General features: G+C 41.5%; 1 protein-coding gene across 1 annotated transcript; it reads left to right on the forward strand.

Moving 5' to 3' along the window:
• The first annotated feature begins 243 nt into the window (after nt 1-243).
• Nucleotides 244-27,232, forward strand: PITPNA (phosphatidylinositol transfer protein alpha). The gene is made up of 11 exons (XM_052803594.1): nt 244-413; nt 5,713-5,743; nt 12,018-12,163; nt 12,761-12,860; nt 17,433-17,507; nt 17,886-17,969; nt 19,374-19,451; nt 20,382-20,492; nt 22,137-22,259; nt 22,997-23,066; nt 24,400-27,232. Exons 1-10 carry the CDS (start codon nt 394-396, stop codon nt 23,042-23,044), a joined length of 816 nt encoding a protein of 271 aa, XP_052659554.1. The 5' UTR covers nt 244-393; the 3' UTR covers nt 23,045-23,066; nt 24,400-27,232.
• Nucleotides 27,233-27,236: the final 4 nt, after the last annotated feature.

Raw genomic sequence — 27,236 nt, forward strand, 5'->3', positions numbered from 1 at the left:
GTCTCCCTCACGCCAGGCTGTGGCTGAGGGGGGGGGGGAGCGGAGAGGGAAACGCTCGCGCCCGCCCCGGCGGGGAGGGCGGGAAGGTCTCGCGCCCGCTCCCCCCGCCCCTCACCCGGCGGTCAACGTCCGCGCGGCGCGCGCGCGCCCTGCTGCTGCCGCCGCCGCCGCTGCTGCTGCTGAGGTAAAGACGCTTGCGTGGCGCCGTGACGCAGCCGTTGCCGCAGAAACGCCCCGCCCCTGCTCCCGCCGCCCCGGCCTTCCCCCCCCCCTCCCTTTTCCCCCCTCCCCTCCCCGTCCCGGTGCGGCGCGGTCCAGCGGAGCGGCCGGGAGGCGTCTGTCACCTTCAGCGGGGCCGGCCCGGGCGGGAGGCAGGCGCGCGGCGGCGCCGCCATGGTGCTCATCAAGGAATAGTGAGTGCGGGGAGCTTCCCGGCCCCCCCTTCACCCGACCGGTGTCCCGGTCATCCCCGTTCGCTCCCGGCGGCGCTCGTCCGGGCCTGGCGCGGTGACGAGCCGCGGGGTGGTGGGGGGGGAGCCCGGTCTTGCCCTGCAGTGCGGCCGTCGTGGGGCCGCGGAGAGGGAGGGGGGGAGCGCTGTGTGAGGGCCGCGGCGCCGGTGGGGGCGGGAGTGAAGGTCACGGTGGCCGCGGGGAGGGGGGGACGCCCCGGGAGCCGGCGGCTGCTAGCGGCACCCTCCGCTTGGGCTAACCGGAGGGCACCGGCCTCCCGCTGTCCCCCTCCCTCTGTGGAACGACGCTGCGGCTCTCCGGTGCCCGGCCGGGCGGCTTGGGGAGCCCTACGGCGGGCGGCCCGGTTCGTGCCCCCCCCCCCCTTGGTCTCCCCGGGCCCTTGTTCTCGCCGCCGGCTCCGCACTGGATGGGGGGAGGATGTTCCCGGTGGCCCCGGAGGGGGGGACTGTACTGATGGCACCAAGGGCCTTGCCGGAGTCGGGGTCAATGCACAGTGGTTTCGGGGGGGACGATGGCGACGGTGGCATCTTGCCCCCTTCTCGTTGTAAGAGAGCTAAGTGGCGAGCCTGGTTTTGATTCCCCCCTCCTCTTCTTTAGCCGTGTAATTTCGAACTAGTGACTCCCAACAAGACTGAATGTGCCAGAAATAAGATAGCTCCAAAATATTTTTTGATGTGGAAACCTCACCTTGGAGTTCTTTGCTGTCCCTGAGGCTGCTGCGGTTGTCCTGCCCCATGATGGGGAAGAAGGGGTGGAAAACAGGCTGGACGATCTGTCATGAGTGTGTGTAACTATTAGTCATGTCGCTTTTCGTAGTCTTTCGTTCAGCTCCTTTATGCTTGCTAACGTGGTGTGCTCTTTTGGACTGGTGCACTTTGGCTAGGTGTCTTTGAGCTCTGCGTACTACTGGGCTTTCCTGAGCTCTTAAGGTTAACTTAAGTGCATTCCAAAGTTAAGTCCATTCTATCCTTTTAAACTTCTTTTGACTGATGGAAGAGACTTCTTGTTCCTCCCCCCCCACCTTTGTAGAAGGTAGCTGTGATCCCAGTGATAAAGTGGGTTTTCAGGTCTTCTCTTAGACACGTTTACCTACATGACAGTGTCCTCTTTATAGCCGTTACTTTGCCAGATCATGGACCATGGTGTGGATTTAAATATTAAGACTATGTTGAGGGTTGTACTGATCCTTGTAGTTGTCTTTAAACTTGATTAACTTTTTTTTTTTTTCACCAATCCTTAATCTCTTGCTATTTTTGCCCAACAATAGGGGTGTGGAATTTAAGAGACACCGTTCCTTCTGTAGTGTTAAACTGGATAGCAGACAGAAACCTGGGCTAAGTGCTTAGTTTCAGGTGCATGAAAAGATAATTAACTTCTTTGATGACATCTGTTTTGTTGATATTTTCCTATGAATTTGGTTAATGTACTTTTCCTCTTATAGCACCTCTCTAGTTTATTTCTATTCACGTTCATATATCTTTTTCATGCTTCTGCTTACAATCTCTTGCCCTGTACTGCAGTAAAGCTCACTTGCCAGTGAGCTATGATACCTACAGGGCGTCTTGTAAAGATAGGAACATATGTACTTTGAATTTTCAGATTTCTGAGACTATGAAAAGTTCATTTTGATGAGCATCACTTCCAAAAGTCATTTTACTTGGTATTATAATTTACCTCACCAGATCAACATACCTACTGGTCTTTCATACTGCCTGTTTGAGAAACAAAACGTGAAGTGTAAATGTTAAGACTAAAGGTTAAAAGAATTACTAAATTTGTTTCTTTTTACAGGCTTCCATTTCTATTTTTAGAAGGGACACCAAACTTTTAAAGTCTTATCATTAGCTATGTTGTCCTGTTTCTTTTCTTCCCTTCTTTGTGTCTTTATTAAGACGTGTGTGGCTCTAAGGACAGTCAAGGTTGCTACTGTACTTTAGAAATGAGCATTTATTTTTGACTTCTTGGGATTCCCAACTAGCTCTAACAGTTGCACATTCCGAGTTGTGTCACTATATTGGTTCTGGTATAAATATTCCTTGATGTCGTATGTGAAAGTTGCCAATTTTACATGCTATTTGAGATGTTTTTTGACTAAATCTCACGTTCCAGGAAGCAGTTGTTTAAGGCGTATAGAAACTACTTGTTTTGGTGTGACCTGGATATTTGAAGTACTTTGCTATTATTGTTTGATTAGTTCTGGTTGCCCCAACGCTGCATACAAGTACCTTACTGCCTACCTAGTGTCGGTGGTAAAAATATAAGTGCGCTGTAACTGCATGTCATCTAAGCAGATTATTCTTCCATCTCTGTGACCCCTTGTGATCCACCCTACTAAATCAAATGGGTATTGTTATGTGCTCCATAGGTATTTTAGGCGATGTTACAGAAATAGAGCAATATAACAAAAACCTGATGTCACATCTTTTATTGTCAGACAATCTGTATAATCTTTTCTGTACAGCTTCTTGTACTGATGGTTATGCAGGGATAGCTTTAACGTTTTCATTTGATGTCCTATCAGTCTTTCAGACTTATCTTTCATTTCTACCTATCCATGCTACAGATAAGCTGCATGGGTTTTGTTCATTTGTTTGACTGTGGTTTTATTGATGTCAGGGTTTGTACATGCTGGTTGAGGTCTTGCTTGCTCTCCTTATTTTGATTTAAACTGCATCGGAAGACCTTGAGAATCAGAGTGTAGAGACTCACTTCCCTTTCCTGTGAAGTGATGATGACACTGACCTTCTCTGCAGCTGTACTTCCCTTTGCTGTCATTTGAAGCAGATTTTAATCTAGGAGGGATCTTAAATGTTCTTCATCATTTTCAAGCCTTTGATATGGCAGGCAACCATGTCGTATAATTTCTCCTAAGTTGATCAAGTTCTGTTGCAAAGTTAGGAGTCTGTTCTCACTGCTGCTCCTGCAAAGCTTTTGCTCTGGATCCTCTTGAGTAGTCTTCCCTCCTCCTCCTTTATCACTTGACTACCTATAAGTGTTAGTCATCCCCTGCATTCTTGGTTTGCTAGGCTAAATGAATTGTAAACTTTTTAACTTCTTTGTGTTTATGTTTCTCTGTTCATGAACATTGAACTCAAGATAATACTCAGATCTAGTGTCTTCCAGCTTCCTAAACGGAATTTCATTAGCTTACATCAATCTTTTTACGCCAGGTTTTCTAAAGAAAAATATTTGAACTCCATTCCAAAGCCCTTGTTTCTTCTGTTTCTTGGTCTTTGGCCTTTTCTTATCATCCTACCCCTCTTTTCATTGTTACTGCAGTTTTATCCAGTTAACTAACCTAATGTCATGCTTGATGGCATGGTCTACCTGTGGAAATCCATTTTCTTTTTTTTGTTCTCCCTCATGTAATGAATACCATACTGAATTGGACAAAAGGTCCTCTTCCATCTTGCCTTCTAGCAGGTATTTTTAGGAAACAATATATAAATAGTGATGATGGTTGTTCAGTATATCCTACCAGTAAGTGGCATACGGACTTCCATGAATTGATCAAATCCCATTTTAAAATTGCTTATACTTCTTGTGTTTGGCAAGGAATCCCATAACTTAAGTATGCATGATGTAAAGCAGCACACTTGATTGGTCTTAAATTTGTTGCCTAATGATTTTTATTCTTTCCTGAGTTGTTCTGTTGTAAGACATAGTAATTGTTCCTTCTCCATTCACTTTTTCACACCATCCATGACTCTCTAATGCTCTACCATATCTTAAACCTTTAGCTGTTTTTTCTTCCAAGCTGAAAAGCCTAGTCTAACTACTTTCTTCTCAGACAGAAGCTTTTTCCCATCTCCGATCATCTTTTTTACCTTCCTTCGCTTGTTCTGTATCATCTTTGAGATGAGGTGACCAGAACTATATGCAATATTCAAGATGTTGATGCATGAGAGATTATAGCGGCATAACTGTCTTTTTTTTGTGTGTGTGTGTGTGTGTGTGTGTGTGGTGTTCCAGTTTCTGATGTTGTGTTTACTTTTGAACTGCTGCTGAGCTGATGTTTCCTGATGCTTTTCCCTAAGAACACAAGTATTTGTTGGTGATAGCTAATTTGGGGCTCATTAACCCCATGTGTTTGGGAAAAACGAGTGCCTATAGTGCATTATTCTGCTTTTATTGACACTGAACTTCATCTGTAGTTCTCAGTAGCTCTTTCTGCAGTACTTTGCAGCCAGCATAAAGTGTTGCTGTCAGAAGTAATCTTGCATAATCTGTAAACTTTTGCCACTCTTACAGTTTGTTCTTGGGGTGACTTGCTGGTAACATTCCTCTAGTGTAGAAAAAAAAAAAAAAGATTTTCACCAGTATTGCTTTTTAAAAATCAGTTTATTAATAAAGAGGACTTTTTCCTCATCCCATTATATACTAATTTCTTTGAGACTAATTCCCAAAGAATTGGGGATTCTTCCACCCATGGTAGCCATATCCATTTCATATCTGTATCTTGCTTTGGTTCCTTGTTTCAACATCATCCTTACTGAAAGCAGAGGTCAAATACAAATCTAGTTTTGGAGATAGATATAATATTTTTAAAGGCCTTAACATGCATGCATTTTTATCAGCTTTCAATTTAGTTTTATTCTTGTCTTTTTCAAAAAAATCTCAGTGTGACTTCTGGCAGTTTTTGCTCTGTAGTCCAGCCAGTTAATTCTAAGAGGCATTCAGGAAACCACAATGAGAAAAAAGGTGACTCATGTACAGAAATGGCAACACCTTCCTTTGCAGTCAGCTCTGAGAAAGCCTTCTGTATAGCTCTCTATTTAGTGTTGTTTCCTACTGGATAGGACATAGAAGCAAATCGTGCAATGGCTTGTGACTATCACAGACCTCTGCAAAATTGTTGAAGCACATAGCAATACACTACAACAACTTGACGAGAAATAAGATGTGACTGTTGAAAGGATGTAGTGATAAGGAACATGCAAGTGTTTTGATGCTGTGTAGATTTGTAGGCTGGTAAGGTATTACCAGTTAGGGTCAATGAGAATTATACAGTTTTAGTACAGGATTGCAATTATGCTCTATCATGTATTGATTCTCTTTGAGGCTATTATATAAATAGTCTTGGGACTAAAGAGTAAGCCCTAGAGATGCTAGCACTAGGTGGATGCTGGAATACTGGAGGGAGAGGAGAGCTGTGTAGCAATTGCATTGAGGAATGTGTCATGTAAATTTTGCAGCTGTGGAGATATTTGTTAACTTTCTGTTTCTGTATTCCCTTTTCAGCCGTGTTATCCTGCCTGTGTCAGTGGAGGAGGTAAGTCCTTTTCTTCTTGCTTCCTTTCTTTAGGACTGTAAATAAACTTGTGATCAAAGCAGTTTGTATGAACAACAACTGGAAATGCAAGAGAAGGATATAGCTGTCTTCGAGACCCCTGTGAGCTGTTACTCATTCACCATCATTTTGACCAAATAATTGAATTTCTTTAAGCCTGAGGGTACTGGTTATCTCTCCTATAAAGTACTTTCAGATATGTTGATTACAAATCTTGACTTGTCAGGCTGTTCTGAAGTGCAGTTTCCTTTTGATTAATACTATTGTTCTTTTTTCTATTTTTTTAACATGAAGAGGAAGCTTTAGTACAAATTCAAATTACCCTTTAAACTGTGTTTTGCTAGAACTCTTTTGTTTTAAACTCTTAGACAAAGATCAACAATTTCTTCTGATTTGTGAGGCTGGTGTAGCAAAAGAAACATTGTGTATATCTTTCCTAGGACTGTTGTAAGACCTGCTTTCTCTAGCTCTTACAGAAAGAAAACTTTCTTTTTGTTTAGGTAAAGCTCTCATTGAGAGAAGAAATCTAGTTTATAATGGACATGGTGATTTTGATCACCAAACTGGCCATGGCATAGCTGTGCAGAGTCTGTGGCCGATTCCCTGTGTTTTCTCTGAGAGCTGCAACTTGCCTTTCCTCCCTTGTGCATTGAACGCCACTCTTGCAGAGAATCTGACCATATAAATGTTTTCAATTTTTTAATGTTCATGCTAGCAAGGTAGATGAGAAATTGAAATGACTGGGTCACTGAGTCTATAGCACTTCTGTAGTAGATTTCTTCTTCCCCCTTTTTTTTTTTTTTTTTTTTTTCCTTGTGATCCCTGGCTGTAAGCCTTCGGTTTGTGAGCTCTGGTCAAGGGCTTGTTCTAACTCTTAGCGAGAGCTGCAATAATAGCACTCTTACTCTTTTTTCTTTCCCCTGAATATAGCAGCTACTGTGGCATAGACAGTGGTGAGCTGGATCATGGCAGCACTGTTTTAAGCATATCCCTTTTATAACTCTCTATTCTTTTGACAGAACACAGTTTAGAGCTTCATATAGTGTGTTCTTGCAGCCATGAGGCTGGCTAGTAAAAGAAGAGCAATGTCTAAGCTGAGTTCCTTGTTCCTGTGGATCAGTCTGCTGTGACAGGCATCACATGCTGACCAAAAGCCTAGACCTCTGATCAGAAAGTGGGTTTAGGTCTATCTTCTATGCTGGTGCAAGAATGAGGCTGTTAATGCCAAAAGTCTGTCTGTTGCTTACTCCTTACCTGTAGCTTATAATGCCAAAAGTCTGTCTGTTGCTTACTCCTTACCTGTAGCTTATATGCTTTCTGCATGAATCTGTTTCAAGCAGTTTTAACAGAAGTCCAACTAAAGTATTAGAGTAGGTATGTTTGGATCTTTTATTGTGCCTGAGTGCTACTTGTATGGGGAAGTCCTTGACAAAGAAAGGACTAACATGATAAGCTTTATCAAGTAAGCAAAGGATGCAAACTTACAAGTTAGAGAAAGCTGTGGATAAATGGTAAGACACTCCAGAGCTCAATAAACAGAAGACCTTAGTGTGCGTAACAGGAGCCCTGTCTCATAGTGTTATGCCTCCTAGGTATCAAGCCATGTAAAGAGAAAGTCAAAGCATCAGTATACAGATTGTTTCTTTGAGGGGGTTAGACTGGATGGAACCCAGGACAGGGTTTTTCTCAGTTCTCTGATACTGGGATTAACCTTCATCCAGTTAAAGCGAGTCCCTCACTATGCTCTGTTCCTTCTCTGGCTGGCTGTTCAGTGCCGGGCATGTTTGAGCCTTGTGTGTAGGCTGCCTGTGTGGAAAATTGAGGTTTCGGGCGGTATGTAAATCTGTCGGTCTCTAGCAACTTCCTCATCTGAGGATGCCCTGGGGTCATCTCTTTCAGAAGGTGTATTCCTCTTCTCTGGATCGGAGGAGTTCCAGAGAGTTGAGTAATCTGCTGAAAAGTCGATAAAGTAAAGAGCAAATAAACATCATTAGAAGAGAAGGAATGAAAATACTAGAGAGAACACCTTAATGTGCTTGGATTGTGGATAGACAGCCAACTTGACCAAGCTTAATTTCTCCCCAAACTTGCATATTGTCACCATGTCCCCTGAGTGATGCCCCTTTTGAAGGTCTGGTGGTTCTCATGTGACAGGCCAGATTTCAGGAACCCTAAGTGGAAAGAGTTCTAAAGTTTGCTTAGCTTTGCATATGTACTTACATGATATGGTAGTTCTAAAGGTATGCTTAAGAAGAAAGGCTATTTCCAGTATTAACTCAAAGGATGACTACTGCTTTGGGTTTGTGTATTGCTTCATCCCCCTTCCTGTGTGGAAAGATGCTGACAAATCTGTGCATCACTTGGTCACTACCCTGCTGTCAGTACTACAAAACAGCTGTTAAACTTCATTGCTTTCAAGGGTTTCCTTATGCACAAAACCCTTAAATAGGGCTCTGGAGACTTGTTGTGGCTCTTGACTGTGTAGCTGCTCATTAAGCATCTCTGGCTAGCAAGAAGACTTCTGATTTCACTTTAATAGGGACAATTTTTGCTCAAAAGACTTAAGAGTTCACACCTTCTGCATGCAAATTGTTGCCAAAAGTCTGATGCCAATGCGTGAGATAGGGAATGAAATTAATTATGACTTTGAGGCATTGTAGTAGGGCTGAGGGAGTCTTCTGTGTCATTCTGTGATATGCCAGGGATTCTGTATTCAGTCCCCTTACCCCTGGCAGGCAGAGCTTAACCAATAGTAAGGAATTCAAGAGAACGCTAGTGATCAGGAAGGCATTGGGGAGATGTGACTTAATGAATAGAGATCAATGCTGAATAGTTAGCCGGGTAACTGCTAAGATGGGAACAAAACAGTGGAAGAGAAGCCCTGGTGATGACTAAAACTTGAAGGCTGGGATGTAGGAGTTAGACTGTAGCAGACTGTCTTCTACTAGGAAACTCTGCCAAAATGTGGTCCTGCTTAAGTGCAGGCTCCAAGCTGCACTCCTGTGTTGTTTTATACATTGTCACACTGCAGGGAGCAAAAAGAAAAAAAACCTTGTTGTATCTAGGTGCTAACCTTTACTCTTGTACTCTGACCAACATTGCGTTGCACAGTGCCAATTTTGAGAACGTGGACTTGAGCGGCTGTGTGGGTGTCTTGCCAGCTGCCACTTTGAAATGCTGGTATGGATTAGAGCTGTGTGTACACATTCTGTGCTGCCTCTTTGTTCGTCTCACATGGGAAGGAGCTTGCCAAACACAAAGAACTCTTATTTATTAATTGTGTTCAAAGCAGCTTTCAGGAAAATAACTGTTCTTGAAGATGGCTGCATTGAGATCAGGCCTTCTAAAAGAAATTTGGTGTAATGAAGATATACTGTCAGCTGTATAAGAGGTGTTGTGACACAGATCAAGAGGGTGACTTCTTGCAGAAGAGAAGAAGGTTTTTTTGAGCTCTCAGGTCTGCAAGGATGGGTCTGTCTGACACTTTGGGCTTCATGGAGCCAGAATCTGTTTTTCTGTTAACTTTTGCAGGCAGATGCTGTGGGATTTGTTCATTGGGACAGTTTTATTTGGGCCTTTTCCTCTTTTATCAATGTGATTAAAGGATCAGGAATAACAGGGGAGATTAAATGGTGAAGATGCCAAACCAAAGGGCTTATCTTCTTAGTGTCTGAACTTTGACCCACATATTTAAAAGGGAGAAGGAATGAATGAGAGACTGTTACTAAGAGGAATTAGTTTGTGCCCCTGGAGACCTGTCCTGAGACTTGCTGCAAAGCAGTCAAAGCCATTCAGTCCTCCCCTCTAATGCTGTAGTTGCCAAATTCATGATAAGTTCTCTTCTCTATGCGTGTACGTGTGGCTCTTACTCTACTAAATCAACTTGCTTCTAAGATTTCGCAACTCTCATGTTTTGCTCTTCTGGAGGGAGGTGAGTATTTTGTTTCGTATGGGTCATCTGTAGGGAGTCATAAGGAAAGCAATGTAGTGTGTGAAATGTCAGAAGGCAGAGAGTTGTACTGCAGCCCAAAATCCAGACTGAAACCCAATCTGCTGGTGACAGTGCAGGAACTGTCCAGCCAAATGAGGGGTGCTTGTATAACCTGGGCCAGTACCTTCTGGAGAGATCCAGCAGAGCTGTTGCTCTTAGCTTGAAAGTGGTCTGGTATGCTTTTTGCCCTGCCCCAGATTAACTGAGGCCAGGACATCTAGCCTTATTACTTTGGCTTACCATCTACTACTCTTCCAATAGGAATAAATGTTTTCTTGGTCTTTGTTAGCACCAGGTGGTACAAAACACCATAGAGCTTGGGTATTGTTTTTATTTTGGATGCTCTGACAACAGAATTTAACCACTGTAGAAATCTTCCTTCATTGCTGAAGATGTACCAGCCCAGTGAAGTATTTCTGGGTTGTCAGCTGAGAGCAGTATTCCACTTTTCCAGCCTGGGTTTCGGTGTAGGGAGTGGTAAGTGCTATTCCTGATTCTGATGCACAGCGCTATGCTGCAGAAAAGGAAGAAGGCCTAAACAGTGTTCCATTGCTTTGTAGTTATGTTTTGGAGTTTTTTGGGGGGTCGACTTTTCTTTTTTTAATCTTTGCACTTCTGTTGCCTAACACTCTGTGGATTACCCTTTCAGGCTGCCTCTCTCTACTGCCTTTGGCAACAGTTGCTGTTTTGCTTGCTTTCTATTCTGAAAACTTAACTCTCTTAAGTTTGAACACTTCCTTTAAGCTTTAGCTTCTTCATCCTCAAACCTTGTCTGCTCGTCTAACTTTTGCCTCAAAGAGACCTGCGTGAATTTTCTTCGTTTGATCATGTTTCTTTTGAGCTCTGCATCCCCTTTTTTAGCTACCAGAGGCAAGAGTGTATTAGTGTTTACATCTTCTGCAGAGAAGAATGTTCTCTTTTGCTCGTATGCTTGATTTTTTCCTCTGCTGTTCCCTGTGAAACATTTGGGCATGCTTGTTATGAAAGAGATTGTATAGTATCAAGTAGTTTGAGTGATTTCCTGGGAAATAATGCTGCCAAGTAAGTGTCTGTAAGTGACTGAAAAATGATCTTAATGTAAAAATTTTACTGTTTGTTGAAATTCTGTGCTCTCCCTGTTAGTGGTTTAATGCTCATGGCTAAGAGGAAGTGTGACACAGAAAAAAACCCAACCCAAGACAAAGATAGTAGGAAAAATAACAGGGGGACCAGTGACAGCATGGATCAACTGGTCATCTGGTACACTAGTTGTTTCAGTTATTTCATTAGATAAAGTTTTCAGAATGGATTTATTTATGTGGAGGTAAAACATCATTTGGAGTTGGATAAAGATAGTTGAGAAGGAAGAAAAGGCTTGGTTGTAGAGGACCTGACAGAATAGAGTTTTGAAGTAGGTTCAGGAGGGAAATGGGTGTTCACTGACGAGAAACAACCCAATCTGATCATAGTGTCAATTTTGGCAAGAGAGGTTTAAGCGTGTTAATATGTTAGTAGGCCTTGTCATAAAGGCCAAAAAGGATAATTTCAGTATATTCAGCCTTAAGAGGAAGCAGCATTTCACTGGAAAGCCCACTGGTGCAAATACCCTCTTTACTTGAAGTTTCTTATTTAGTTGTTTTGAACTGCACTTGGGGGATGCTCATCTTTGACTCTAATGGGCTCCTAAGCTGTGCACATCTAACGAGTATGTTTCTCAGAGCACTTAAATTAGGTTGTGCAAGTACCCTTTATCTTCCGTCTCCCTTCTGCAGTTCTTCCCTCCCTTCCCTCCTACCCTCAACTTTGTAAAAAGCTTCATGTGAAGTTCTTTGGGACTCTTTTGGATAAAGTACTGTATGCTTATTAATTTAGGACAGCAGTGCATTATTCTCCATTAGACCTGAGCAATTGGGATACCTGTGGGCCAAAAAGAGTGGAACAACAATGGATTTTGCTACAGTATGCCTGAGGTCATCAGCGTTTTCTTTAAATGTTGCCCTGATGCTCCTTTAATCTGTTTTACTTTCTCCTGAATTTGTGTTGGTTTGGAGCTCAAGATTTAAGGGTTAAAGGTAACTATCCTACTGGCAGTGCTTTCCTCCTAACTACCACTCAAGCTTTCTATATCAAAATGAAATTAAAAGAGCTGCTTATCTGGACACACAAGTGGATGTCCTTTTCTCTGCCTTCTCCCCAGATAATAAATTTATCTATGGCTTCTTCTGGTAAAGTTATTACTTCTGCTAAATTATAGCTATCATAATAATGTGTCTTTAACTTCTTTAGTATCAAGTGGGACAGCTGTATTCTGTGGCAGAAGCCAGTAAAAATGAAACTGGTGGAGGAGAAGGAGTGGAGGTCCTGGTAAATGAACCCTACGAAAGAGATGGAGAGCGTGGGCAGTACACACACAAGATCTACCACTTACAGAGGTATGTGAAACATTTTATTCCCGGAGTTGGGCAAGGTTCCTTGGCCAAGAGGAACTGGAGGAAGATGCAATAGGGTTTCAGCGACTGTGTAAATGACAGATTATGTAAAGGCTGAAAGACATGGATGTAAGACAGGAGTATGACAGCAGCTGGCACATGGTACAGCTGGAAGTGAGCATCGCTGGTACACCTATCCACTCCTGTAAGCGTGGCTGTTGTCCCAAGAAAATCTGGCTCTGAGCTTTTCAAAGCACATATGATCCTGTTACCTGGTATTTTCATACTTGAATTTGGCTAAAGAGCAAAATGCCTCCTAGATTTCAACCTGTTTTCAGCGTCCTTTTTTTTTTTTCCCCCTTCTTTTTTTCTTTCCTTTCATTATGTAAAGAAGGTTCAGATTAACCTGTCCAATTCAGCAGTCTCTGGAAATCATCGTACTGGGGGTGGGGAGAACCCCACCAATTTCACCAGTGTGCACATGTGCAAGTCTCTAGCATCTGCCTTTCAGGTGATGTTCTGCCTGTCTCAGAGTGGGCCATAGCTCTCATTACATGTAGTTCTTATTGATGCCTTTCTTCCTATTTTCAAATTCTGCAGCAAAGTGCCAACGTTTGTGAGAATGCTGGCTCCTGAAGGAGCTCTGAATATACACGAAAAAGCATGGAATGCCTATCCCTACTGCAGAACTGGTGAGTGCGTGCGGAAGGACTGTGGATTGCTGGCTTTTTGGTTTCTTGGGGGCGGGGGGAAGGGTAGGAGGGGATAAGGAAGGAGGCAACCAGTAAGGAAGCTGTTTCAGCTCTTAAATCTTAGATTTCTGTTCTCTAAGCTCTTTCTGTGGTCAAAAAAGCAAAATACAGTGCTGTGGAGTTTAAAAAAATGCCCTTGTCTGATGTACTGCTAATGAATGACAGTGGAAAAGAACAGACCAAGAAACGGATGTTAGTCCTACTAAAGGAACAGATGTGTAACACTAGTGAAATGAATATAAGAGGGATGATTTTATGTACTCAAGCGCAGCATAGACTGGTGGGGAAAAAAAATGTAAAATGCAAGAGGGGAACAGGAAAGATTTTGGTTGCCTCTTAGTGCAGTTTGATGGGAGCAAGTGTTATGCAATAGGTATTTGCTCAATTGCAGGATCTGAGGTTAGTGAAGGTTGAACAGGTAATGCTACAGTTGCTTCTGGGTTGTGGGCTTGACACAGATAACCAAATCTCATCCAACAAGCATAAACTGAATCCATTTGTAAAGTCTGGGGTAAGGCTCTGGAAGCTATGCAAAGTGATGAAATAATGTCAAACTCATTTTCTGCATTTACTCACTGAAGTTATCAGTTTAACCACTACTGTTTTTCTGGTCTTTGTTGCTGTAGGAACTACAAATTTGATGTTGCCTCCAAACTTATGTAGTATTTTGGCTGTTTTATGCTGTTCGTATCTTTGAAGGATAAATTTTCTGCTATTTGGTAGTGGTACAGTTGCTATGGGAACTGTAAACTTAAAAATTCCAACTGTTCTTGAAACTCAATACAGAAAAATTTATTTTTCAAGAATTTACTTAAGAGAATTTTAAATGAAGTGTTTTAAAAGAAGAAAAAAGCTTTGCAGTAGGGGAGGATAACATTACTTCAGTACGTGAAATTACATGCAGCACTCTAGTGGAATGGGTATTTCAAATACAAGATTCAGATACTGTCATCAACTGCAGAATAAGTTTTCAATGTGTCACATAATTCAAGATGCTGAAACAGTTATTTACAACCTATCTTTCTCATTTTTATGCAGTTTTCTTGCTGCATATTACTTAAATTAGCTAGTAAATGTCTAGTTTATTTCCATGTTAAGTACACTGAACTGGTTTAAATGCAAACAGTTCTTTCATTAATTCTTTAGATTGTGGAAACAGATCTAAGTTGACTCCAGTAGTTTTTGTTAGACATAATGCCTAGCTATATCCTCCTCCTCGTCTTTTTCTTCTCTACCAATTTCTGAAACAAAGGTATGGAGTTAGCTTGTTTTGTCACTCTTAGCTGCTTATCCTTCAGTTACACACTGCTAAAATTCTACTTAAGTGGAAAAAATGTGATAATAAAATCAAGTACAAGACTTTCCAACACAGTCGAAGAAATTTCAGATTTTGGTATGCTAGAAATGATAACATAACAAAAAAAAATCCTCAACTGTAATAAACACCAATATAATATGAGATAGAAAGTGGTTTGTTGTGGGGGTTGGAACAGAAGGCAGTTTTTATGCGGAGGCTGACAAATCTGTTTAGAGAATCTGCCAGCCTGACATGAATCAAGAAAAGCTCAGAAAAGTTGCTGAAACCTTCTTTTGTTAGTATTGGGCAGCAGAGAAAAACCCATGTGTGTAGTGCAGACTGGCTTGTGCATAATCATTCTACTTCGGGACATGCTCAGGTATTTTGGTCATGCATGAGAACACTTGGATGGCCTCATGTGAATCTTTGTGCAACATAAAAAGCCATGCTGGCTTACACCAAGTAAGCCCTCTCACTAGAATTTGAAATTTAAGAGCCGGGGACACAGTAACAACTAAACCTGGTTTGACTCTTTAGGAGTTAGTGGTACTTCTGCTTGTGCCCTCCTGTACCAAGGTGATATTGGCGTGCTGCTCTTTGCAGCACTGCTTACTTGCACATCAGCTACTACATAGAGCCTTTTAAATTTGAATAAAGCAGTACTTTTAGTTAATTGGGCCTCATGGTATTTTTTTTGATTATATGAGAACATCCTTCTTACATTTCCCTATATCTCCTCTGAAAAGCTCAATTATTACTTTAATATGCATATTATATACCATGATCAAAGTAGTACTGCAGATTGAGGGAATTTAAATGCCTAGCTTATAACTTTCTGCAATTCTGCATACTTATTTGTGCTGTAATATGTTGGTTTTGTGTACTTTGAATTGAAGCCTTGCTTTGCTCCTTTGAGAGTATGAACTGTAAATGAGATCGCTCTTGTATGCATTTACAACTTCTACAGCAAAAATGAAGTGAGGATTGCCTAATAGTTATAACTGTGGGCTGGTGCTAGGGAGAACAATGTTCTTGGTTCTTTTCTGCAGTCTGACTTAATGCTGCTTAAATGTTTTTAGAAAAGCAATTTGATGTGCATTCCACTCTTCTGAGTGTCAGCATGGCCTATGGCCAAATGTCAAGAAATTGAGAAGTTATAACTGCAACTGAAATGTGTAGGAGTTGATGCTGTAACACCTTAAGTGCACCTCAAGCTGAGCATCTAAGTTTTAATGGACATTTCTAAAGAGATTAATTTGTTTGCTTTACAAATGGGGAGTCTTCCCCACAGAGAAGAAACTAGGAAGGTGAAGGAACCTGTTTTAAGGCAGCTGCATAGTCATGGTGTATAGTCATTGGAAGGTGGGAAGGCTCTGGTTTATAATTACTGCTGGTTTATTCAGTATTTTGTTTGGACTAGCAGGAAAAAAACTCCTTCTTGCAGAAATAATGAAATGTTCTTTGAGATGAAGTTCAGCCTTTTAAAAATTAGCCTCAGCTCTGCTTGCTTGTTCTCTCCCTCCACTCCAACATGTCAGTCTAAATAATTAGCCTTCTGTAAATTGCTGTAAAAAGCAATTTTCAAATTGTTAGGGGTTTAGAACAATCCAAAGCCCAGCAGTAGGCAATTAGGGTAGCTGGACGTGCGTGATAGGTGATATGGGATGGTACTGTCTACAGGATGTTGGCTTGGAAACTCACAAACTGTAATAGTACCTTTAAAACAAAATTGCTTATTAGTAAAGCCCTCACGGTAAACTTCAGAACAAACCAACAAAGTTCAACTGTAGCTTCAGACATCCTTATTTTTGAGTAGAATTGCTAACATACTCTTGATGGCTCAGGTAGAACAGATGCTGACTGTTACAGGATCTTTAATTGCTTTTCTGTCTTGAATAATTGAGCCTTACTACCCAGGGAGTTTAGTTACCATGAGCAGTAGAGATGCAGAGGGTCTGGTTACTGTGGGCAGGAGCAATGAGGTCTGCACTGGCCTGAAATCCAGCATGTGTTTGCTTCAGAACTATGGAGAGGTTTCTTATCTGCAAGCTGAGAAAGGATTGGTAAAATGCTGTCAGCTGAACATACTTATTCCATCTTCTCATCCAGCTGGCTGGAGTCCAGAGAGCAGAAGTGGCAGTACATAATTAATAGCTGCTCCTCTGCATTTCTCCAAGTCTGGGAATTTCCAGAGGAGAAGGGGGTGAAGTCAGCTGTTTTTTAATGACTTCTAGGGTTTTTTCCTCAGTAGTATCAGCAGCCCCCTGGGAAGCTGAAGTTGTCCTTGTTTTGCTGATAGTGGGAGGAGGGCAATGGTTGCTGTACATTCTTTTTTCACTAAAGTACTGTATCTCTTTCTTTTCATGTGTTGCTTTCTTGGACCAGTTATTACAGTAAGTATGGTTTTTACTGATGATCTATGGAAGCATGTGTAATGTCTGAAATGAAGCATTCTGGGTATAAGCAGCTCTTTAGCCTGAGCTAAAGGCACTTTAGCTTTTGTAATCGTAAGATCATGTGGATTAAACCCCCTTACCAACTGTGGCATATCCACACACACTTTGCAACTAGGGATAGAGATCTTTCTTTACTGCAGCAATGCTCAGCTTTGCAAATGGGAATGTACCATTGCCTAGATAAACTGATTAGAAGAAAGTTAGCTCATACCATTATGTCCCTTTGAGTAATCTGTCTTCTGAATTTGATATTTCCTTTTTACATGCTGAGTGTTGCACTGGCTTGTGCTTTTGTTTCTACTCCCTTGAGGGAGGATAGGGTTACCTTTGGAAGTCCTTTTCTACTCACTGTAATAATGAGAAATGGAAAGTTTTTTGCTTACTTGGCAGTACTGTGCTTCTTGTCCCTTCCCTTTCAAGTGTCAAAAGCTCTCGAAACATCAGTTTAATATTGTTGTTCATTTGAAGAGTTGCATCCAAATATGTACTCAGTGCTAGATCAATAATCTCTTTGAAAAGACAATTTCTGCCTGGTTAACTTATGTTACTCCTTCTAAACTCTAAATAAAGTGGCAGATATTGTCCTTTAAAGAAAAAGCTATTTATAAACTCCAAATGTTTCATTAAAACAATGGAATTTGTTTTTTCAGTGAACAACTTGTGGTTTATTTATAATTCTTTGAGTTGACTTTCCTAATGCTTATCTAGCTAATAAGAAGACAAGTTGTATATCCAAAGAATAATAAGAAGCTTTATTTTGATGACAGAATGAGTATATGAAGGATGACTTCCTGATTAAAATTGAAACCTGGCATAAATCAGATCTTGGAACACAAGAGAATGTAAGTACTTGTGTCGTGGATTTTATTCATCACTTTAATGTCACAATGCTGCTTTCCATGCTAGATTAGAGAATTGCTTTGTGGAACTGTCTATTCGCTGTGTTCCTGGATTTGAAATGCTTATTGCACTAGCAAGGCAGAGACTCTCTCCTGTTGGCTTCTCATATATGCTCAATAAAATTGTCCCGCTAAACACCTGTTCTGTGTGAGCACCTTTGCTTCTTTAGAAGGTCTGGTATTGTGTGTTTACCATGGTGTCCTCTCTGTACGTGGAAGGGGAACACTGGGTGTCTGCATCTCCATCTGTTTTTTTACAAACTTAGAATAGGAGTGTTCTGTAGTTGAATCAGTTACATTAGTCTTGTACTTTCACTGCAGGTTCATAAACTGGAGCCAGATGTATGGAAGAATGTAGAAGCTATTTATATAGACATTGCTGATCGGAGTCAAGTACTTCCCAAGGTATGGTAGGTGGGTAAGAGCTCCCTAGTGTGGAAGGCCTTGTGCTAGAAGAGGGATAATGTACAAACTGTGTTCCCAGGGATAGTTGCAGGTAACAGGAAAAATGAGAGGATTGAAAGAGGAGGAAAGGCATTCCTTAAAAGTGCTTAAGCAAGCTAGAGGAAGAGCTCTTTTTTAAAAGCTATGTCAATACTGTCTGTAAAATGTGTTGCTTAGCCTTACAGTGCATGTAACAGTGTGCATATATGTAGTTCTACAGCACTGCAGCTGATTATAATGCTTGAAAAGCAAGAAATGACACTGCCCTTTCCATACAGGATCTCACTTAAACTGCCTCCTCTTTGAAACTGACCCATGCCTTCACAAGCATCTCTTGAAATCAAGTAGCTAGTACTTTGTTCTAAGAATCACTACAGTTGATGTAGTTTCAGTTACAGTTTCTAGTAAACTAAGCGATGTTTCTGTACTGTACTGGAAAAAAACCCAAATATATAAAAATGGAATGTTGTTTGAGTTTCCCCACTTAGTATTTCTGATACCATTCAAATATGGCTAATTTACCTGCTCTCAAACTTGGCCTTGGGTATTAAACTATAAGTAGTACTTATTTTAGCTTTTCTTTCCAGTAAAGATGAATTGCTAGAACACGAGTAGCATCTGATTCTGATAGGTTAGGCAGGTACTAAGCTGTATCTGCAAATACAAACAACTCTGAATTAAATGCTGTCAGAGAGCAAGGAAAATTCACCTGGAGCAGAAGACTCCCAAAGAAGATGCTACCAACTGATCACTTTTGGCACTAAACTGATGATGATTTGAGTTTGTTTTCATTTTAACTGAATTGGGGGTAGGAGTAGAGCACACCCCCCAGTCTTAATCCAAGATGCAGGAGGGGAATGCTGCAAATTATTTCCTGTGTAATGGGGCAAAACTGATGCCTCTTTCTTTTTGGTGGTACTGTGACTTTGACTGTACTTGTCTTCTAGTGTGCAATATGTGAGCATCATACTGATACAGTGCTGTGAAAAATACTAGATATGGCAGCTCCAGAGAGCATAGCTATTTTCTGCAGCAGCAGTGTTTAGCTCCCAAAGAGCAAGTGGTTACAGGAAACCTATCCTGGGGGTTTACAGATCTTCTGACAGTCTTACCCCAAAGGAGTCCTTACAAAGGTCATATCAGTTTGTTACCACTTCTTCACATAGGTCTAGGACACAGCACAGGGGGGAGAAATATGTTTCCTTGAAGAGTGCCTGACCTAATGTTGAAGTCTGAAAACAGTAGCTCTTGAGAAGGCAGTTAGAGGTTAGTCTTTGCCCACCAGAAAAATAAATCCTTTGTGACAGTGAGCAGCTGGGTAACAGTAGGATAATTTGTGTTTAATATTGTGTGTCTGTCCAATAGGATTACAAGGCAGAAGAAGATCCAGCAAAATTTAAATCTGTCAAGACTGGACGTGGACCTCTGGGTCCCAACTGGAAGGTATGTATCGCACAAATTCAGGAACTGTATCAGCTTGCGTGACTGAAGTATAGATACTGGGGTTTGGAGCCAAAGATACTTAGTATAACACTGGATTCGCTTCTGTAGAAGGAAACACAGAACTCAGCTGGTGATCTGTTCTGAAGTTAAAGGAAATGGAAGAGTTTGGTAGAAGTAGATAGAATGAGTTCCAAGTAATCACCAGAGCTGTCTGGTGTTCAGCCCAAGTGTTCAGCCAAGAGAACTGAAGGATGAAATAGCTGAGCTATGAGCAGCAGTGTTTAACCTTTCACTTAAATCCTTGGAATCTGAAGACTCTAGAAGTGCAAATATGATACCAGTCTTTAAAATGGACCCTGAGTGGGATCTGGGGTGTGCAAATCTGAGGTCTAGCAGGCAAACTTAGTAGAAGCTGAGGTTGATATGATTCATTTTGGAAGAGTGGATATGGCGCCTGTAAAAGGAAGTAGGAAAGTCTGCCTTACAAACCTTGTGGAGTTTTCTTTAAGGCTTGATAATTTTGTGGATGAGTCGGATGATGTAATCTATTTCCAAAATGTTTTAGATAGGGAGTTTGTCAAAAGACTTTTAAGGAAACTAAGTAGCCATGACGTAACAGTGAAGATAATGAAAGACATAAATTTAATGGAAGAAAAATGGAGAACAGAGGAGAGGAAGGAATCGTCCATCCTCAAAATGGAGGGAAGGCCACCTGTGGAGGAAACTAGAGTCTGTTTTCATCGTGCGCTTTAAAAGCCTGGAAAAGGGGTGAGCAAAGATGTGACAAAACTTGTCGATAAAAGGCAAGGTGTAATGGTGCAAGGTGATTGTGAGGAATTGTGGAAAGACTTCACAGTTACGACTGAAGGAGCTGCTTTCCTGGACACATTTGACCTGAGTCCTGATGTGAATATCTTTGTGTCGTTGCAGAAGGAGCTGGGGAAACAGACAGATTGTCCATACATGTGTGCTTACAAACTGGTAACAGTCAAGTTCAAGTGGTGGGGTCTGCAAAATAAAGTTGAGAACTTTATACAGAAGGTAAGTGAGCTCTTTGATGGGGAAAGACGTGGAAATGAGACCTGTTTCATCTCCCATCTGCTTTAGCACCTCAGCTTCTTCTAATAGCGTATGCTGCCTGGAGATATTAACTTGAAGTCCAGTCATGTCACCTCAGGCAATACAGTCAAGGCCTCTGCCTGATATACTGCAATCAGTTAAAGTTGGATTCAATTTGCTGCTAATCCAAGGGCAGGGCTGGCTGATCTGTGAATTGGCTATTGAACCATTTTCACTCTAATGTATAAAAGTAAACTAGCTGTTTTGTGTTGTTTAATAGATCAGCCTGAGAATTGTGGTCATTTGGTAGTTGATTTGTGAATGATGGGATGATGCATGTATGCTAGGGTTATTTTGGTCAAGGGCAAGACATGTTTTTGTGGGGAGATAGCTACAGCTTCAGTTATCTGATCCTAATCAGCTGAGGATCTTTCTGGCAAGTCGTAGAGCTCTAGTCATGTTTTCCTCTCCTAGTCTGATGCTTGAAAAACCTGTCTTAAAAAATAAGCAGATGGTGGGAAACTTTATTAACTTAAAACATGAGTCATAGGTATCCCGAAAAGAGCTTTTTCTGTGGCAGAGTTCATAACCCCTGAACTGCAGCAGGATGCTAGACCTGGGAATCAGTACGTGCAATTTTCCAGGCAATGCCATGTTCATAAAATGCCTATGACTTCAGATCATGGAGACTTCTCAGTGGTTAATATTGATAAACTACAGTGCTGCTTCTGCAAAACCAATTCTCTGGTGATATAATCTAAAGAGAACTCTAGGGGGGAATGACCATGCTGCTGCAGGATTTCAAATACCTGTAACAAAAGCCCTGAACAAAGCAGTGTCTTGAATCCCTTTCTCTTTATGAGTGTCTCTTCAGCTACACATTTGCGTCAAAGTAGTCGAGCTGCTTTTGATGAGAGCAAGTTATCAGATGTGAAATCATAATTGGTAAAACTGAAGTGTCCTTCCTTAATGAGAACTTTCCAAGAGGCATTGTATACCCCTGTCTTATACAATGATTTTGTCTAGCTTATCTCCTATAAAATGGAAATAAATTGCTCCTAACTTGAAGTAGCTTGTGCACATTAGTTACCTCTGCTGAAAAACTGTGGAAAACAAGTTTAGGCTTTTTTTAGGTCACTGCAAAAGAAAAAAGCAAGATAGGTGCATGTCAACCCTTTACACTTGCTAACCTCCAGTTTTTAGCAAGTCAAGTATTATTTTAAAAATACTTTTATTCTGTTTCTCCTTTTTTCTGCACCTTCAGGCCAACTATCGTGCTCTAAGTAAACCCAACCTGGAGCATTTTATTCAGTCAGAACAATACTGTCAAATCAAAGGAAATTACTAAAGCATTCACTAATTCTTTCAATGCACTGTGCAGGCTGCTGTCTAGGCTTGGAAAAAAAATATGCATTTCTCTGGGGATTCAAGGCTCTAGATATTCTGTTAGAAGAATAAAAATTAGCTAGCTCCAGTTTCCAATTGTGGCAGCTATATAGAAAGGTGGGCGAGGGAGCTGGTTCTTCAGTGTACACATCTCTGAAAATTGTTATGATCCAGTTAGATCCATATTAATTGCCCTATGAGTAAGCTCACTTGTATGTTTTATTCCTCCTCCTTTTGCAGCAAGAAAAGCGTCTCTTCACAAACTTCCATCGGCAGCTCTTTTGCTGGCTTGATAAGTGGGTTGATCTGACTATGGAGGACATTCGTAGGATGGAGGAGGAGACCAAGAGACAGCTGGATGAGGTCAGTGGAAAAGCAGGGCAGGTGCAGGTTATGCAAGGAACTGTTTCTATCCAGTACAGTAGAGAGAGGAAAGACTGCTGCATTGTCATAGTGTTGTGTGTATTGTCCTCCTGCTATTTAGGTCATGCTGCTTGTGGTTTGAATGATTGGCTATGACTCTGTGGTGCTGGCATCTCCTCCTAATCATTATGGACTTCTCCTTCTGTTTGTTGTTGAGCCAATAAATGTATTGAACCACAGGTAACGAGGGTGTGAGTGGCAATGATTCATTTACTGCTTTAATATCTTCTATTGGCTTTTGCCCGAAGCTGAATTTTTGTCCTCGTTAGTTACCAAAAACCAGTTCAGTAAAAGGATTTTTACCTCTAAGTATTATAAGCAGGTAGTGGGGATATGTAACAGGGTTCTTACTGTGAGAAACACAAATTTGGTAATAATGAGTATATTGTTCTATGATTTGTGTCCTGCACTGCACCCTTCTCTTCCTTCATGCCTCAGGATATTTCATAATTGTTTCTTGTACACTCTGCCCTTTGGATAATGGTTCCAGATCTCTAGCAGACCTGCAGCTTAACCAAAAATGGTGCCTGCATGTGCATATTCACAAACACTGATTTGGGATGCTCAGGTTTAATCAGTGTCTTGCATAAAGGAGGTAGCTTAATGTGTTCCATACCAATAAATTTTGAGATAACATCATGGGAGAATCAGTACTTGAATAGTGTTTCCTCTTTCAGATGAGAGAAAAAGATCCAGTGAAAGGAATGACGGCTGCAGATGACTAACATGACCTCTTCCTTGTGCCCTGTAGGTATCAAGAGAGTTTGACAAAACTCTGTATTGCTCTATTTAGGAGAAAAAATACGTTTGGGTAAGAAATGATCTTGTTCATAGCTTCTGGCAGGCAAATCTGTGGTATTAATTGTTTTTAGAGTGAACCTGTTTCACTGACAGGCTGACAAGTGAGTTTACTGTCTTGTTTCAGAACTATTCTAAAGAAATGTCTGAGTGAAAAGTCTAAGAAAAATGTGTTAGAACATTTTGTAGACTTTACTGCTATTCTTATTTCTGTAATGCATGTGTTACTTTCCATGACTTGCAGAGAAACTTTTGTCAGTCCTGAAAGAATAGGTTGGACCTGCAAATACTTAGAATGCATTTGGAAATTGAAAATTCCTTGCAAATATGACTGGAATATATTTCTCACGTTGTTTGTTAACAGTATTTACTAATGGGCCAAGGTCTGGAGCAACACTTGCACATTGCAGGAGAAGCAGCAATGACAATTTTAAAGCTGTTGACTTGTTTTTCATCTCTTTCACTATGAGTATGCTAACTTGGCAGAGGAGGGACTATCGTACTGGACAGCATATATGAATTTGCCTTTGTTGGCCAAATCCCTAGGCTGTATTCTAGACAGCATGCTGGATGATAACGTGTAAGCAGTGCTGAGAATGTTGAACCTTATTCTGTTAAATTGTGTAATCAGTTTGGGGTTTGGTTTTGGTGAATTTTTCTTACACATTGTACAAAAATGTGGTATAGTATTAAGGAAGTAAGAAGGCAAGGAGAAAGAAGAGATTGTCCATTAATGTAGAGAAGTCCAAGTTACTAGCCACAACTTTTCTAGGGCAGTAAAATGCCATCCCAGCTATCCTTGGAAAGAATGGGGTGGGCCAGAACCACAGCCTTCTCAAGGACTGTTTACCTCTGCTTGTCCTCTGTTACCTGCTGGTTGTTTGGTGGTAAGTGGGGAACATAAGGTGAGGGAGTGTCTGAAGGGGTATCTTCCGATAGATATATTTTAATTCTTTAATGCAACTTAAACCTTTTTAGTTTCCTCTTCATTCACTTTTACTCTAGTTTTGAAGAGAAATGAGTTGGTGGTCTTCTCAATTGTAGCCTCTGGACTTGTTAGATTGTTTAAATTGCAATTTCTGTTTGTCATTCTTAGGCTGTGTTGGAAATTCTGCTCTGGATTAGTGCTGAAATGTAATGATGCAGTGGTGTATTGCCATTGTCTGCAGTGGTGACAGTGTCTCTCACATTTGCGTTCTGAAGGTTCAGTCTGACGCTTCTTTTGGCACACTGCTCTTCCAAAGTCGTTCTAAAATGTTTTCCTGTTGTCTCTTTATTTTAGTTTGCAAGACAGTCGTCAGGAAGGCCCGGGGAATCCACACTCTTGACTGACGGACCATCTCTGGATCAAGCCTTTCTATATCCAATCGGCAGGCGATTTTAAATCTCCCATAGCTAATTCTAGATGCCCCTTAATATTGTGAGCAAATAGACCGTCTGGTACTAAGCACTCCAATGTTAGCACGTATACAAAGGAGGTAGCTCCTTGGAGACGTGTGACTTAGAGATCGCTGTATTTACGACTCCTCCCTCCTTTTTTTTCATTGTGTTCAGACCAATTTCCATGTGGCCCTGTTTGATTTCCAAGTGGCATTTTTAGCTAAAATAGTCTTGTGATGTGGTGACTTAGAATTTTTTTTTTCTTTTTTTTTTTAATTTCCAAGTGGGATAAACTGCCACCTTTGTTCCTGCCCAGCCCTTCAACATTCTTTGAATGTCTATTTGGAGAGGGAAACTGTCAGTATTTTAGAGTGCAAAACTATTCCACAAAATTCTATGCCCTGACCCTTGCTCCCAGGGTAAGAAATTTAATGGCATGTAATCTGAATACATAATCATGAGTAGCCAGATATAGTTCTTGGTCTGCGATGAATTGTGATATGTGGCTTCTGCACGGCATTACTTCGTTCTGTCTTAGTATACATGAATTAAAGACTGCACAGAAGCTGCATTCAGCGTCCCCACGCTAGGGCCTTCAGCACATAACTGTTGAGTTTCAATTTAGTAGTACATGGTCCCTTTGGCCCATGTAGCTATGTTGTCCTTCAGCTGTGTGTGTCAGTCTTACAAAACCATTATGAAAAGTTGCTTGACATATGTTGCAACTTCCTGGTTCTTTATTTACTAAGACTTCCCATAACTTACAAAGCTAAAATTATTTTGACTAATAATAATGTGATTCTCCCTGGACAAATTGGGATGTAGCAAAAGCTGGTGTACAAGTAAAGTCTTGGTATCCGATTACCTCCAGGTGCCTGGGTCGGTGGTTCTGCTCAGCAATAATATTCTTCCCATTGCAAGACTGACTAAAATATCTCCTTTCATGCTATAAAAAAGCAACTTATAAAAAACTGCATTTGTTTTCTAGGATATCTGTCAGTTACAAATCACAAAGGATACTGTTAAACAATGTAAAGAGCTCTGGTTATTTAATGAACTCAGATACTTACTGTAACTATCCTTATGTTGGTATCAGCTTTAGACAATCAAATAAGCAGAACAGAATCAAAGAACTGCTGCTTTATTAAATACATAGGAGAAAAAAAACCAATTTCTTTGCTTATGCCTAAGGCCCAATGTTTGATTTTTCTTTTTTTTTTCCTAGTAGTAATCACTTTATTTTCCACTTCTGTGTTTGGCAGCACTAACACGAAATACTGAATGCCAAACACAGTTGTGGGTGTATCACCACTTTTGAGGAGTCTTCTTGGCATTCTGTAACACATCCGACTCCTTCAGCCCTTCACATTCCTGCAAGCAGGAGATCCTGAAATGATCCCATGCCACGCTGAACAAGTATGTGCTGGGATCTGAACTGTTTTCAGTGCGAGGGAAGATGAGGCGTGCTCTGGAGGAAGAGGATGGCGTTTGGTTTCTGGGGAGGGGGCAGTTTATCCCTTTATTTTTAGTTTGTTATTTTGCCTTACTCATGTCGAAGTGCAATAAGCTCTGAATTGTACCAGTAACTCTGGCAGGCTCTTCTCAGTGACCTCAGACGGTTTTGCGGGGTGGGGGTGGGGTTTGAGGGATTTTTAGCAATCTCACCAGGCAGAAGTAAATCAAATTTATTGTAAAATAGGTGAAGAAACTAAATTTTAATCTGTGAGGCTATTTGGGACCAGGATGTTTTGTGGCATCTTCTGTAGCTGTTCCAAGAAGTATTCTAGGAGTGTAGGCCCCAGTTACAGTTCTTTCAGTTTAAAGGAGTGTAGGCCCCAGTTACGGTTCTTTCAGTTTAAAGTATTTTTAACTGAGAATTTATGCACTGACTTCTGTTCATGTTTGTTGGTTACCTTTTGAGGGATTCTTACACTTGAGGGCAACCTGAGAATACACATAGCACTCTTGTTCTTTCAATTTGTGTTATCCAAGAGGCTTTCTATCCGATGACACTAATCGCTATGGAAGCAGATTGTAACATTCCACCATGCAATCCTTTTTTGATCCTCTGATTTCAGAGTAAGAGCTTTTACACAAAGCTTTCCTGATTAGTGGAAAAACTGGGGAAAAAAACCCCGCAGGAACTCCAGCCTGAATACTTCCCCCCCCTCCCAGCCCCCTGCTTTCTTTCCTTCCGATTTAATCCAAAGTGAAAGCATCCCTCAGCCTTGGGATAGACAAATCCTATAAAGATCTTTGAGTCTCGATGCTTGGTTCCTGCTAGTGAGCATAGCGAAGATCGCGCAGCATTACCGTGCTGTATCTCTCGTGGGCTTTGGCAAGAACCCCTCAACCTGCCGGCTCCCGGAGGGGTTATCGCTGGGCTGTTTGTCTGTTCTAGGGCGACGGTTGTGCCGCGACCCTCTCTCTGACCCACGCTGGGTGGGTTCGGGGGTCCTGAGGCAGACACCTCGCCGCAGCCTGGGTCGGGCCGGCTTGCCGGCGGGGCCGCTTGCCCCGCACCCCTGCGCTGCACCTCGCTGGGTTCATCCCGCTGGGCCTCCCCGACACGTTCTGATGGGTTCATCGTGCTCTTTCCTTTGGCAACACACACTTTGTAGAATGGGTTAGGTTATCTCGTTGTTTCTTTAAATGTGAGTTTGTGCCTTTTTTGTCTCCTAAATCTTCCAATACAGGCATATTGGAAACGAAATCTAATAAAATACTAGACAGAGCTTT

Source organism: Harpia harpyja, chromosome 12 (assembly GCF_026419915.1).
Source record: "Harpia harpyja isolate bHarHar1 chromosome 12, bHarHar1 primary haplotype, whole genome shotgun sequence".
NCBI classification, from domain to species: domain Eukaryota; kingdom Metazoa; phylum Chordata; class Aves; order Accipitriformes; family Accipitridae; genus Harpia; species Harpia harpyja.